The sequence below is a fragment of the Fusarium sambucinum genome, chromosome I (assembly GCF_050947815.1).
Source record: "Fusarium sambucinum isolate potato_lamoka chromosome I, whole genome shotgun sequence".
Taxonomy (NCBI): domain Eukaryota; kingdom Fungi; phylum Ascomycota; class Sordariomycetes; order Hypocreales; family Nectriaceae; genus Fusarium; species Fusarium sambucinum.
In genome coordinates, this window is record NC_139294.1 from 3,106,156 (window position 1) to 3,121,571 (window position 15,416).

General features: G+C 37.0%; 5 protein-coding genes across 5 annotated transcripts; 4 read left to right on the top strand and 1 right to left on the bottom strand.

The window, feature by feature from the left end:
* Positions 1-120: 120 nt before the first annotated feature.
* On the top strand, positions 121-3,097 carry FSST1_003730 (uncharacterized protein; the record flags this gene model as incomplete). Its single annotated transcript, XM_083229836.1, has 3 exons — positions 121-431; positions 479-1,287; positions 1,338-3,097. 3 exons carry the CDS (start codon positions 121-123, stop codon positions 3,095-3,097), a joined length of 2,880 nt encoding a protein of 959 aa, XP_083087160.1.
* A 525-nt stretch (positions 3,098-3,622) lies between these two features.
* On the top strand, positions 3,623-4,851 carry FSST1_003731 (isopenicillin N synthase family dioxygenase; the record flags this gene model as incomplete). The annotated part of the gene is made up of 2 exons (XM_083229838.1): positions 3,623-3,822; positions 3,882-4,851. 2 exons carry the CDS (start codon positions 3,623-3,625, stop codon positions 4,849-4,851), a joined length of 1,170 nt encoding a protein of 389 aa, XP_083087161.1.
* A 276-nt stretch (positions 4,852-5,127) lies between these two features.
* Positions 5,128-5,551, bottom strand: FSST1_003732 (At2g23090 like protein; the record flags this gene model as incomplete). The annotated part of the gene is made up of 4 exons (XM_083229839.1): positions 5,128-5,197; positions 5,253-5,323; positions 5,385-5,456; positions 5,543-5,551. The coding sequence occupies 4 exons, from the start codon at positions 5,549-5,551 to the stop codon at positions 5,128-5,130; spliced, it is 222 nt and encodes a 73-aa protein (XP_083087162.1).
* Positions 5,552-12,507: 6,956 nt separating this feature from the next.
* On the top strand, positions 12,508-13,999 carry FSST1_003733 (FAD-binding oxidoreductase; the record flags this gene model as incomplete). Its single annotated transcript, XM_083229840.1, has 2 exons — positions 12,508-12,630; positions 12,680-13,999. 2 exons carry the CDS (start codon positions 12,508-12,510, stop codon positions 13,997-13,999), a joined length of 1,443 nt encoding a protein of 480 aa, XP_083087163.1.
* A 417-nt stretch (positions 14,000-14,416) lies between these two features.
* On the top strand, positions 14,417-15,361 carry FSST1_003734 (uncharacterized protein; the record flags this gene model as incomplete). Its single annotated transcript, XM_083229841.1, has 3 exons — positions 14,417-14,528; positions 14,604-14,736; positions 14,809-15,361. The coding sequence occupies 3 exons, from the start codon at positions 14,417-14,419 to the stop codon at positions 15,359-15,361; spliced, it is 798 nt and encodes a 265-aa protein (XP_083087164.1).
* Between the last annotated feature and the right edge of the window lie 55 nt (positions 15,362-15,416).

A 15,416-nucleotide genomic window follows, 5' to 3' on the forward strand; every position in this document is an offset into this window, starting at 1 on the left:
ATCTCTATCTAATAGAATGCTAGGCAGGTCAACTTTGCTACCTTTTTCTCTGACGTCGAACTTTAACAAACGTCGCAAGCACACTGATCGATCTGGTGCATCGAGGAGAAGGTGGTAAAAATGGCTGGTAACAAAAGCCCCCGAGCAAAACACGACCCGAACAAGAAGCGCAAACGGGATCTAAATGAAAACGACTCGAGATCAAAGCGACTAAGGGCTGAACGCAAGGCAGCCAAAGCCAATGGATTAAATGCGAGCACGAATGGAGTGGTTTCTGAGGTGCCCGAGATCTCTGAGGCGTTGACAGAGACTGGGGCTAGAGAGATTGAGGTTGTTCGACAATTCGATAATACAGAGTCAGGATGGCGCGTCTCTAAGCCTATGGGCGGCAGGATGCTTGATATCGATCCTGTATTGACAGAAGATGAACAGTGAGTCGGATAATTTAGGTATCAGTGCGCCTTGCTAACCCATACAGATATCTCATTTTGGCGTACAACACTTCGATCCAGGTGTACTCAGCAGCCGACTCTCTCCTCGTTCGAAGAATCCCAATCACAGCAGCCGAAGCCTCCGACGAGAAGACAACAGCTCCCGCGCATATCGTCGCTATGCGGCAATCAAAGCAGAACTCCGAAATCGTCTGGGTAGCCACCTCGGACGGCCACGTCTGCCAGGTCAATTGGACCAGCTCCAAGGCTCCCGGATTCTTCCAGACACAGTCCAAAACCGCCAATGCCATGGCCCTCGTGACAAAAAAGATTTCTGGCAAGGATATGGAGATCATTTTTATCGCAGAGTCAGACAAGCCAGGCCGAATCGAGGTTGTTGCATACCCAGCTACAACAACAGAGACTGAGCACAAGGTCGTCTTCGTCATGAAGAGGCCCGGCAACGGCCTGCAATTGCTCGAAACTAGTGAAGATGGACACTTGGTCGGTGCCATCAACGATCGCCTATTCTTTGGCGTTCCTTCGCAGAATCAGTTCGACAGCCTGGCCGTACTAGACTACGAGATTTACACCTTCGATACCCCTGACCTGGTCAGCTGTCTTGACCTCCGAGTGTATCCTAGACCAGCAACAAGCGGAAAGAAGCCGCGACAATTGAATGCCCCTGTTTTAGATATCATTGTCGGTGGTGCCCGCGGTTCGATCTACCTTTACCACGATGCGCTTGCTCGAAGCCAGGCGCTTGCCAAGTCTGGATCTGAGAAGGAGCTCATTCAAGCGCAGAACTACCATTGGCATCGCAAAGCTGTGCATGCCCTCAAGTGGTCGCGCGATGGTATGTTTTTCTCCTTGTCTTGCTCACATTCTTTTACTAATGCGCCATAGGTAACTACATGATTTCAGGAGGTTCAGAAAACTCTCTTGCTCTGTGGCAGATGGATACAGGAAAGAGAGATTACCTTCCTCATCTCTCTGGCAGTGTGGAGAACATCACGGTTTCTGCCAGCGGATCTGCATATGTTGTTCACCTCGACGACAACTCGGTCTTGATTCTTTCAACCGCTGAGATGAAGCCTACAGCATACATCGCTGGTATCCAGTCAGCCGCAATCAACGTCACCACACCCAAAGACCAGCTTGTCCAGCGTACATGGACGACCCCGTCGCATGTTCAGCGACCCATCCCAGCCGTCATCAGCCCCAAGGATCAGTCAAGACTTAATGTGTGTGTTGGTAACGGTCGCCAGGCTACTCTGGCAGGAGGTTTCTCGGCTCCTCTATTGCAGACCTTTGACCTCGAGAGCTTCCGAAGCGTTTCTAAGCAGGCTTTGGCTCGAACACAGCCAACAGACGTCAACATTACCAACAAGGGCAGCCCCATTGAGGAGCCTCTCGTTACTCACCTGGCCTTCTCTGCCAATGGAGACTGGCTCGCTAGCGTGGATACCTGGGAACCCTCACCTCGAGATGTCGACAGCGTGACCAGCGACATGAGGGATCAGTTTATCAAGGAACGACGTGAGGTTTACCTCAAGTTCTGGGAAGCGCAGCAAGGCGATGAGCAAATTGCTCTTGTTTCCAGAATTAATGCTCCTCATGCCACACACCGTAACGAAGCAGTTCTCGATTTGGCTTCAAATCCTGTTTCGACGTGCTTCGCTACTATTGGTACCGATGGTACTGTTCGTATGTGGCGCCCCAAGACAAGATCCCAGAATGGAGTTGTAGTCAAGGGACCCAACGGCCGCGAGGTTTTCACCTGGAGCTGTTCACAGATAATTGCCGTTAGCGATGGTGTGCCTCAAGACGGCGTGATCAATATTCCCGAGGCTTATACCAACCAAGAGCCTCAAGGAAGCGTCGCCTTTTCAGAGGATGGGTCTACCCTCTTTGTGGCTTTCGGAACTGCTGGTTCCGGTGCCGTTTATGTGATTGACGCTGCGTCAGGCGATTTGGTCAAGACCCTTGAAGGCCAGTGGAAGGGTCAATTGCGATCCATCTGTGTGCTATCGCCTTTCGTTATCATCTTGTCTGACGAGCTCCGTGTTTACGACGTTGTCAGCGATGAGTTGCGATATGGTGTTGTGATACCCAAGACAAAGGACAATGCGCTACTCCAACTCGCCGTCGACCATACTTCAGGACACTTTGCTTTGGCTTTGCCAGCCAAGGAAGGATCCCTTCTTGCCGTTTTCGAGCCCGAAGATATCGAGCCCCTGATGGTGCGTAGCACACCTCAAAGAGTTGTTAGTCTGGTTTCTGCTCCCGAGACCAGTGGTTTCATCGCCCTGGACGACGCTGCACAAGTATGGGTGGTTGCTGAGGGATCAGACTCTTCATCTCTGGCCACGATTCAACCCCTTGAAGACCTCCGTCTTGAAGGTATTGATACCAACAGCACTGAAGTTGGTCTTGTCGATGAAGACGAGGAGATGGCCAGCGATGCTGATGAGGCCGAGGTTGAAGATGCTGCTGAGCCCGAAGATGTCGAGATGGAAGACGACGATTTCCACCCTAGCGTGATCCAGCAACAACATCTATCAGATATCTTTGATGCCGCACCAGCATTTGCCGCCCCTCCGGTCGAGGATATGTTCTACAAGGTGATGGGCCTGCTTGCGACAAAGCCTCTGTCATCATCATAAGAAAAGGCAGATGAGAGAAAAGTGTTTATATAATAAGGTGCGGTCAAAAGCTAAGCTAGAATGTTTTGTCAAAAAGGGGATCATCACGCGCGTATGTAACTATGCATTCATTATACTAGACTCGGTCTGGTTGGATATGGGGGGGATCTTGGGAAGATTAGATGATCGCAGCGCCGGCGTTAAGCAGGTCTGAATACCAGCTTTCACTCAGTTTCAAGATATAATAAGGAACATGTCCGACATCGGCATGGTATCTGTATTCTGTGTGGGTGACAAAGAGAGGCGATCACCAGACGGTCACCCCCCCGGCATCTCTCGGGAATCGGATGCGGGGGAGACCCAGACGATGGTAGTAGACGTCTTCTGGTGGACCAATCGCGCCATGGCATGATGAGGTGATGGGTAATCTGTGTTGGCTACTTATTCACTTTAGATAATAAGGGAAAGACACTAAGTTATTTATTTATTGGCAATTACAATATTTGTTCAGTTTCAAAGATTATTTACCTTAAACCGTGAACCAAAATGTCGTTCACGTCAATTCCCATCCTGGACTTGGCTGCGGCTCGAGATCCAGCTACAAAGCCTCAGTTTCTAACGGAACTCCGTCATGCGTTGATGGAGGTTGGTTTCTTGTATCTCAAGAACGTTGGCATCGAGAATGAGTTGTTTCAAAGGGTTATTGAACTTGGAAAAGGGTTCTTTGATATTCCCGAACAAGAGAAGTAAGTAATGATGCATCTATGCTATTCCCGTATGCTAATCACTCAACTCACTTGTCAAGGCTCAAGATTGAGATGAAGAATGCGCCCTCTTTTCTTGGCTACTCACGCCTCTCGGCAGAAATTACAGCTGGACAAGTCGACCACCGTGAGCAAATCGATCTTTCTACAGAACATCCTGTCCCTGAACCTGGGGCTCCTTTATATCGTAACCTGCTAGCGCCCAACCAGTGGCCATCTGAAGACTCACTGCCCGAATTTCGCAAGGTCTACACAGAGTACATGGAGCGCATGGGCGAGATCTCAATCCAGTTCACTTCTCTCATTGCCGAGGCTATCGAGCTCCCCAGTGATGCCTTCAACAAGTACTTTGACAAGGATCAGCAGCACAAGCTCAAGATTGTCAAGTATCCTGACGCAAAGGAGCTCGGTATCCAAGGTGATGCGCAGGGTCAGGGTGTAGGTCCTCACAAGGATAGCATGCTCTCGAGCTACCTCCTCCAAGCCACTTCGCACAAAGGTCTTCAGGTGCAAAACGTCCGTGGCGAATGGATAGACTGCGAGCCCATCTCAGGAACGCTCGTGGTGGCTATCGGCCAGGGTCTCGAGGCACTTACACAAGGCGTCTGCGTCTCAACGACACATCGCGTACTCTCCCCCGCAGCAGGATCAGGCGCACGCTTCTCAATCCCCTTCTTCCAGGGTGTGCGCATGAGCGCTGAGTTTGAGGATCTCGAGAAAGTCGGTGTTGGTCTTGTACCCGAGGAAGTGAGGGAGCAGCGACGAAAGATTGTAGAGCGCAATGGTGGACGCATTGACGATGTCGAGTTTACGTTCCGGGCTGGTGGTGTGTCAAAGACTCTTGGCGAAGCGACGCTGAGGAACCGCGTGAAGAGCCATCCCGATGTTGGAGAGCGATGGTATCCTGATATCCTGGCTAGTATCCGTGAAGAGCAGGCCAAGGCGAAGCAGCAAAAAGAATCTACAGCGCCAGCCGTGGGAGCGCCCCCTAAGGCTGTGGAGGCTCATTAAGTTGATAGCAAGACACTAAGAAGCAAGATGGCATGAAGAATGTGTTTAAAAAAAGAATTGTATAAGTTGTCATGAGTCCCTGCCAGTCATCTAAACTTCTCTCGTCTCTCCATGTTCTCGTGCAGGGCCATCACACCACAGTACGCCTCGCTTCGCTAAATGGTTTCCATTTTCACTTTTCTTTTTCTTCTCTCTTTCTCTTCGTCTCGGTTCCTTTTCTCGTTACGATATCGTTATCGTTGTCTCGAGTCCAGGCGACTCTCCAGCATAGTCGGTTTACTCTTGGAAGGTAGGGAAACAGTCGACGATGGCCTTGCCGTGTTTGTTCTCGGCGTGCTCTTTCAGACTGGGGGAAAAGCAAGTTAGTTGACTGATCAGTGGGGGAGAAGTGGAGGGCATACGCAGGGGCCTTTGTAGTCTTGAGGAAGGTAGATTTGCAGATCTGGCACTGAATGTCACAAGCCTTTTCGTTCTACGCATATCATATGTTAGCAGACAAACCTAATGGAGAAGAGTTTTGGTGTTTAACTTACCACCTTGAGCTGGGACTTGGCAGTGTTCTTGTCCTTAGCAGCGCGCTCGCGCTTCTGTTGAGCTTTGGCACCCTGTATTGCAGCATGTCAGCATTAGAGGATCACTAAACGATGTGACAGTGACAGTGTCTGGAAGGAAAAGGAACTGTTTAGCTTACGTTACCCATGTTTGCGATTTAGTTTGGTTGAAAGAAGAATAGATAGATAGAAGAGGGTGTGCTGTAGAAACTGGCGGTGTTGAGGGATTCAGAGTGTGTGTAAGTTTAAAGAGGATGCAAAATAAATGGGATGGGATTTGTCCTGCACGGGAAAAACGGAAACTCTTCTCCCTCACTATCGCTCTTTCGGACACGCCGTTATCTTTACGCTCAGCAATTGGGCTGATTTATTTTTGTTTACCTACAACTTTTTCACCCGCTTCGCTTCGTTAGTTAGTCCAATTCAGGGCCTCGACCGTTCCAGAAAACCATCACCCCATAAGTAGCAATTAATCTACAGGGTCCATTAACGGGGGCAGTCACTAACAGATTCATCTACTAACAACAGTATAGAGATTGACTACCTATATATAGGTTTATGCATATAGAATACCTCGATAACACAACGTCCCTGAAATATTCTAGCTGGCAATTGGACAATGCTTTGGCTTTTACCCTCACAAGGATGCATGTCACCATCAAACCAAGACCAGACGAATAATGCCAAAGCAAAGGATCCGTTTTAGGCTCACACGGCAGCTGTCTCAGTAAGCCCTGGGCAAAGCTTATTGATTTCCCCGACTTTTTCCAAACACACAACCTTGAATGAGATCATGGGGTGAGCTAACATCCGTGTAAGCGGCCGGTATAGTGACATACTAAAGCCCGGCCAAGTTAGCAGCTACCAAGCTGACCTCCAACTCGGCCCTATCAGATACAACAACACCATGAAGGAAGCTCTTCCATGCGGCTCACAGTCTGACTTGCTTCCTTGGTATGCCTCCGTATCTAACCGGGAAGAATTCACTTGGCTGCTGGCCATTCTAACTAGTCCAAGCCTGCATAATAGTGCAAAAGGTAGTGCTTCACACACGTTCATATGCTCAAATCATCATCTAGGCCCTGATCGATTTGAAATGTATATTGAATAATATATATAAGGTAGAGCTAAAAAGTAAAGCTATTCTTAAATTAGCTAGATTCTAGTAAGGAATTTTATATATAAGGGATTAATATTTTAAGTAATATATCCTTTTTACTATAAACTTATTAAGGCTTAATTACTAAGGAATTAATTATATTTATAATATTTTTCTACTTTATATATATATAGGCTAAGTAATTAAATATATATTATATTTAATATATAAAAAGCCTTTTCTTATATAATTAAGGTTATTATTAAAAGTCTTATAATACCTTTTAATTAATAGCTAATTAAAAGTAAATTTAAAGTAAAAAATAATAAGATAGATTATATATATAAGAAAGATTATAATAATAAAGATAATAATAAAGTAAAAAAAGATAACTTTAAAAGGCAAAACTTTACTTATAATTTACTTTTCTTATATTTACTTTAAGAGTATAATAATAGCTTTTTTTTTAACTAGAAATTTTATTTTCTTTTAATTCTTAATACTAAAGTTATTATAAATTATAGTAATTATATTAAAATAATAGTATATACTTAAGAGCTTCTTTAAAGCTATAAGAGGAAGTTTTATAATATATTCTATATAAATTAAAATACTTTCTATTAATTAATAAAATAAATTAAAAAAAATATAAAAATAATAAATATATAATACTAAAGCCTTACTATAAGCTAATAATATTCCTTTTTATTATTAGCTAAGGCTACTTATAGTAAATAGCAGTATATTAATTTAAGATTATATAAAGTATAATCTCTTTAATTATATAATTAATACTTAATATATACTTTCTTCTTTATAATACTTTTATTATTTAGCTATTAATAGATTATATATACTTTAAGCTACTTATTAAGCCTAGATTATATTATTTCTTTAGCTATATTAAAGCTATTAATAGTATATATATATTAGCTTATATACTTAAAAAGTAATAAAAAAAATAATATAATTAAAAGTCTTTAATTACTTAGAATATATTATATACTATATACTTTAATAGCTCTTTTTTATATATTCTTATTAGCTATAAAGGCTTAATTAATAATACCTTGCTAATATAATATATATACTTAAGAAGCTTTTTATTATTACTGCAGAGATTCTATATTAATAATATAGGCTTTAATACTTATAGTAGCCTTTTAATACCCTTTACTAGGGTTTAATATTACCTTAAAGATTAAAAGTTAATAAAGAATAGCCTAAAGAATAAAAAAAAGCTATATAATCTCTACTATTTATATCTATAAGTAATTATAAAGTTAACCTTTAGCTATATAAAGTAAAAGTTTAGAATTATATACTTTTTACTATTTAAATATAATATTTATTTGCAGATTTAAATTATATATATTTATATAAGACTATAGAATTTCTTAAAGTTATTAAAGAAGAAGTTAAAGCTAAAGAAATTAAAGGAAAAAGACCTATAAAAAGTAATTAAATAAGTAAAAGATAATCTATATAGCAGAGACTTAAAGGCTTTATATAGTAAAATTATAATAAAATAATAATAAGAATATAAAAAATATATAGAAAAAGAAGCTATAAATCTTTAATAGGCACTTTAATAGATTATTTATAAGGTAAAAGAAGCCTAGGCTAAATTTAAAGGTATTAAGATTTATTATTACCTTTAGGGTTAAAGGAAATAATAAAAAGAAAAGAAAGCTTAAAGTAAAGCTATAGCTAAAGCTATTAAATATAGTAAAATTATAATATTAATATATTAAAGCTATAATAAAATACTATATTTATAAAGCTATTATAAGAATTTAATATTATTATTATTAAACCTAGCTAATATAGCTATTTTAATTAACCTAGTATATTTATATTTTAATAGTAATTAATAAATTTAATATAGGCTTAAGCTAAGTAATTTTAATAGCTATTAAAAGCTAAGCAGTTCTTAGTATAATAATTTAATATTAATAATATATAGAATTAAAGTATTAAATATTATTAAGGGTAAAGAAGTTATTATTTAATAGATTAGGCTATTAGCTTTACTTATTATATATTTATTATAAATACCTAGTATACTATTAACCCTATATATAAATACCCTAGTTATATTAATTAATTAAAGCTTAATCTCCTTAAAGAAGATATATTATATTTTATATTTAAGCTTAAGCTTAAGGATTTCAAGTATAGAGTTAAATAGCTATAATTAAATTATTTATAATACTATTTATAGCTATTTATAATTCTATTAAGAATATATATAGAATAGTTATAAGGCTAAGCCTTATTTAATTCTTAAATATCTAATTATTACTAGTAATTAATTATAATATAAGCCTAATATATTAAAGAGCTTATAAAGCTAAAGCTATATAATCTTTATAAATAATAAAGTTTTAATTACTATTATTATTAGCTATACTTATAGCTTATTAATTAATATTATTAATAGAAAGATTAATATTAAATTATAAGAAAAAAAGACTTAAAGCTAGAGAAAGAGGCTTTTTATATAGCTTAAAGCTCTTAGTTTATTATAAATATAATTTAATTATATTATAGTAAATCCTATAATTTATATAGAATTACTTTAATTTATATATATATATATAATAATATACTATTAATTAACCTAGTAATTAATATTAAATTATTATAAATATATTAAAAAGGCTATAATTAAGTTATTTTATAGTATTATTAGCTATTAATCTAGATTATAGCTTTAGTATTAAGGCTTTATTAATTATAGTAAAGTAATTAGCTAAAGAGCTATTACCTTAGCTATAGTAGCTTTAATTTATTATTACTATTTCTACTAGTATTATCTATAATTTAAGCTATTTTAAAAAAATTAAGATTTTTAATATTAATAAATCTAGCTTTAATTTAGCTTTAATAAAAATCTTAATTTTTTTAAAGCTATTCTTAAATTTCTAAATAAAGTTAAATTAGCTATAGCTATTTAATTAGCCTTTATTTTAATAGGCTTTATTTTCTATAGCTTATAAGCTAGCTAACTATTCTCTTTTTAGCCTTTTCTTTTAGCCTTTTAGCCTTATTAAAAGCTTTATTTTTATAACCATATAATATTACTAATAGTATTACTATTATATATAATTTCTATTTAATAGATATAAAGATATTTTTATTTTAATAAATCTCCTTTATTATAAAAAGCTATATTTAATTTTTCCCTAGGCCTAATACTTAAAGTATATTATAATAACCTTTCCTTAAACTTAGGCTTATAAGTATTATAATAAATTGCCTTTATATAAATATATATTAAATAATCTATAAAATTCTCTATATAATATATTAAATACTTACCTTTAAACTATTCTTAAATATCTATAAGTATTTTCTTAATATTATTTATTCTTATAGGCTATTAATATACTATTTAACTCTATAGTTAACTTTAAAGTATAATATATATTATAGTCTTTATTAAGGTTAATTACAATATAAAGAAAGATTAATATAGCTACTTTTATACCTAGGGTATAAGAAAAAGAGTTATTATATTTAATACCCTTTATATTAAAGGAGATATTAATATAATAAGCATTTTAATAAGCCTATTATCTCTTTTAAGAATAAGTAATAAAAAAGGCTTTATAGTTAACTTTTACTTTTTATACTTTTATATTAGCAATTAATTAAAGATTTCTAAGTTATCCCTAGTATAAAGAGAGTTATTATTAAATAACTTAATCCCTTGATAATTATTAGCCTTTATATAAGTAATATTAACTTCTTAGCTATCTTTAAATACTTAATTATATAAATTTAAATATAAAAGACTATATAAATAAATAGCTTTTATTATAATATTATAATAAAGCTTTTATTTTTCCTAGTTCTTTACTATAATAAAAAACTTATTAATATTATAATTATATTTTTAATTATTAATATTCTTTATTATTACTTTAAATACCTAGTAATTCTTTAAAAGCTTAAATAGCTTATATTTTATTTTTTTAATATAAAAGCTTATTAATAAAAACTAAGCCTTTAAATATTACTTAAGCTATATATAGATATTCTTTATTAATAATAGCCTCTTATTCTTTAAATTACTATTTACTTATATACTTATATAATACTTAAAAAAGTAACTTATTTAATTAAGATTTTAATATAGCTTTAAGCCTAAGTTCTTTATATTACTTTAATAGGCTAGCGGCTTTAATTATTAACTTTTTATAGATTTTAAATATATTTATAAGATTACTTATAATAATATTATTAAAAGTACTTATAAAAATACTTTAAGAGCTACTTTAAAGAATAAATAGCCTATATTAATAATTATATAATTATTAATAAAGCTATTATTATATAATTCTTTAATAATATTACTTTATATAAAGACTTAACTATTAAGATAAGGCAGTAATAATATATAGTCTTAGGATAATAATCTTATTATATTAGCAGTTTAATAATAAACTTCTTTAATAAATTAATTATGTATAATACTATTTATAAGCTAATTACTTTAGATTTTATATTATTATATTGCCTTAAGCCCCTTATATTAATTACCTTCTTATTATATTAAGTAGCTATAATTATCTTAGCTTAATATAGAAAGCTATATATAACTAGTATAAAACCTAATTTAATATATACTAAAGTATATTATATATATTTCTTTATTGAAATTATTAATAGTATAATTATATAAGGATTAAGATAATTATATAATATAATAAGAGGTTTAATTATATAACTTAGTTTAATTAACTATAGTATTAAGTAAATTTATTTTACTTTAGTATTTTAACTTTATATTAAACTCTTAACTATATATATAAATTTCTTCCTCTATAGACTTTAACTTAAATAGAGTTTCTTATTACTTAGAATACTTATACTTATCTTTAATAGTCTAAATAAATACCTTTAATTTTATTAATTATAGCTTATATTAACCTATTATATTATAGAATATAGTCTCCCTTATTATAAAGGTATTTCCTTTTCTAATCTTATAATATAGTATATAAAGCTATTACCTTTCCTATTAAATTTACTATAAGTCTCTCTAAGGGATAAGAATATTAAAGAATTATAAGACCTTATAGCTAAATATAGCTAGTATTATACTATCTTTAATTAAAGGTCTTTAGCCTATAGAGATATATTTTAGCTTTATTATTATAAAGTTATATAAATCTTAAAATAAGGCTAGGCTAATATATAATACTTTAATAATCTTACTATATATATAGTAAAATTACCTTATATATTGCCTAGCTATAAGGCTATAGTTATAAGGTTAAATAGTATAATAATATAGTATTAATATTATAATTATAATCTAGGTTAATTTAATATATTAAATAGATAATTAAAGGTAAAATAATTTACTTTTTTATTACTATTTTTACTTTTTTTTATTAATAATTTTATTATATAAAGAAAAAGAAAGTATCTGCTATTATTTTATTATTTTATATAGCTTTATTTAAATATAAAGTTTTATTAAAAGCTTATCTAAAAGTATAGCCTTATAGCCTTATAATATTATTAAATTATTAGATATTTACTATTTAAGCTATCTTATTTCTTTATAAAATAATTAAAAGTCTTAAAGATATAAATTATATATGTTTATGCTAAAATGTATGTTTTAAATCGATCAGGGCCCTAAGAGACTAAGAGAAATCCTCCCTATAGATAGACGGCCAATATCTGACATGACAACAACGCCACGTTCTGCTAGTACTGCACGCCTTCGCGCATAGATATCTGTGCCCCTTTCAACTTTCTACGTCGACGAATAGGCGATAGCTTCAGGATTGTTGTACCAAGTCAAGTCAGATTCGATTATCCTATTCTGTGCATCGGTCCTCTATATTTGGTCTTGGTTTAAGCGGGGTCATGGTTAGTGCTGGCGTCCCCATCATGCGCAAACATATAAAAAGCAGCTGTGATGCTCTGTAATGTCCATTTTCTCATCCACCTACCCCATCGTCACACTTTTCTTCTCAGGTAAACATGACTCAAAGCAAGTTCTCATCCCTACGTGACAAGCTTGTCCAAGGGAAACTACTACTCCCAGGAGACGAAGGATACGATCAAAGTCTCGAAAGATGGAGTCGCACTTGTGTCAAGCCTGCTGTAAGTCCGTGTATCGTTATTATATGCCACACAACTTACTCCTTCGTAGGCGGCTGTAGCCCAACCCAGGACTGCTGAGGAAGTCAGCGCCATCGTCAAGTTCGCAACTTCGAATGGAATCAAGTTCAATGTCAAAGGAGGCGGCCACAGTTCCTCGCAGACATCCAGCTCTCCGTCGCCGGAGGGTATGGTCCTAGATCTTTCTCTCATGCGTGATGTCTCGGTAGACGCTGACGCACAAACCATCACCTTTGGGGGAGGCTGTTTGTGGAAAGATGTTGACGAAGCACTTTGGGCCAAAGGACTGGCCACTGTAGGAGGAACTGTCTCCCACACAGGCGTCGGCGGCCTCACCCTGCACGGAGGTTATGGTATCTTGAGTGGAATCCATGGATTGGCCATCGATAACTTGATTGCATGTCAAGTTGTCCTGGCAGATGGAAGTATCGTGACCGCATCAGCCTCAGAAAACCCAGATCTCTTCTGGGCACTTAGAGGTGCCGGTAGCAGCTTCGGTGTTGTGACACAGTTCACTAGCAAAGCCCACCCACAAGGAGACATTTGGGGAGGTATGGCCCTTTTCTCCCCCGAGAAACTCCCAGCTATCATTGATTTCACAAACACATGGGGAGCTACCAATGATGGCAGACAGATCCTCCTTGTTGCCTTCGCACACGTTCCTCCTGGTCCAGATCCCAATGCGCCCAGACCCCCTATTGTCGTTGTGCGGATGGCTCAGGTCGGAGACAACCCGTCTGAAGAAGGTCCCAAATATTTTGCCCCCATCTTGGAAATGGAGGCAATAATGAAACAGGTCGGGTCCATGCCTTATCCTGCAATGAACCAGGCTGTAGACGACCAGATGGGCCCCGGAAGCCGATACTTGCTTGGTGGTTCCAACTTCACCCTTCCCATGAAGTTCTCTACCGCTGAGGCGATACGCGACCGCTTCCATGCGTTCACCGAGAGCACGCCAAGCGCAAATGAATCTGCCGTGATGATCGAATGTATACCACACCAAAAGATCAGGGAGGTTCCTGTCGAGTCAACAGCCTTCAACTCGCGCGGCAAGTACTTCGTCATGGGCGTCATGTACAAGTACGAAGATGAAGGTCTCGATACTGAAATTCGCCAGTTTAACCGTACTTTCCAAAATGAAGTTCGTAAGTTGGGATATAACGACGAAACCCTCGCGGACGGCATTGGCAATTACCTCAACTATGCCAATACTGGTAACATCTCAGCTGAGGAAGCATTTGGGTCGCATTCTAAGCGCTTGGTGGGGTTGAAGAAGAAATATGATCCTGAAAATGCCTTTGACAAGTTGTGGAAATTGGTTGGCAAGGTTGAAGACAACTGGATTGCTTGATGCTGTAGATATTGAAGTTTATTATGCCAATAATAAAATTCAGATTTGTGGTTTTTGAAATTATGAGTTATGACAAGAATAAACAAGCGTTGCTTGCTACCTACCTTAGGTATGCGCTTGCCTGTGCAGAATTCTGATGGCATCCATTTTATAGAAGCTAGAAGGAAGTTGCCATCGCGCACCGTGCGAGTCTCTTTTCTTCTTCCGCGTCGCGTTTACAACTACACTCATCAACTTACATCCACAATCTACAACTACACTATCTCTCCTTTCCTCATGGTTTCTTGGAGAACTCAACTTCTATCTTGTAAAAGAATCCTTGAGTACAGAACAAAACGGTTCATATTTCTTGCACCCTCATCTCAGTCACTTCTCAAGATCAAGTGTCTTTCCACCGTGTGTAACCAATACCACACAATGGCATCCTCATCGACCATTGTCTCAGCCGATCAAGTCAGTCTCGAGGAGTTCAATCGACTGCTTCTTCGATATCCGTCTGTTATTCAAAGAATCTCTGACGAGAAAGGCGGTAGGTTGACTCTTAAATACGCACTGTAATCGATGCCCCATTAGAAACCAGGCTGATAGCCATCGATCGTGATAGTCAAGAATGGCCAGAAGTCACTCAAGGACCTCGATGAATATCGTTACAGCGAAGCGCTGGATAACTTTGATGTCGGCAAGAGGATCCGCCCAATGACAATTGACGACATCAAGACCCTTGTTGAGTGGAAGTTGTAAGTAATACCCTCTCATTCTCAAACGGGAAAGCTACACCATATCTTGACCATCTGTTAACGAACAACCAGACGTCACGGAAAGTTCAGGCCAACACTTATGAAACTTGTCTCATCTAATAATCCGGATGATGCCCAAGAGGTCATCAAACAGGCTCTTGAAATCTACGACGAAAAGGCAGACACTGTGACGACTCTAGATGTATTAACCAAGCTTCGAGGTATTGGCCCCGCAACAGCATCTTTACTCTTAGCTGTTCATGACGCAAGTCGGGTCATCTTCTTTGCCGACGAGGCTTTCTGGTGGCTATGCTGCAGTGGAAAGCACAACCCTATCAAGTATAATGCTAAGGAGTATCGCATGCTATGCTCCGAAGTTGACGACTTGCGAAATAGGCTTGGCGTGAAAGCAAGTGAAATAGAAAAGGTTGCATATGTCTTGATAAAGCAACCGGATCCAACAGAGCAATCGCATGATGCTGCACCTGTCAAGAAGGAGAAGGAGAGCACATCGACAATAGCACCAGCCAAGAGGAGGAAGGTCGATGAAAAAGAGACCAAGAAAGCGGACAATGCTGTCAAAGAGCAGCCTTCACTTCGTCGATCGAAACGTGTCAAGTCCTAGCTAGTTCTACATGATGAACTAGCGCTCACAACTAGGCGACGTGCCTCTTCACATG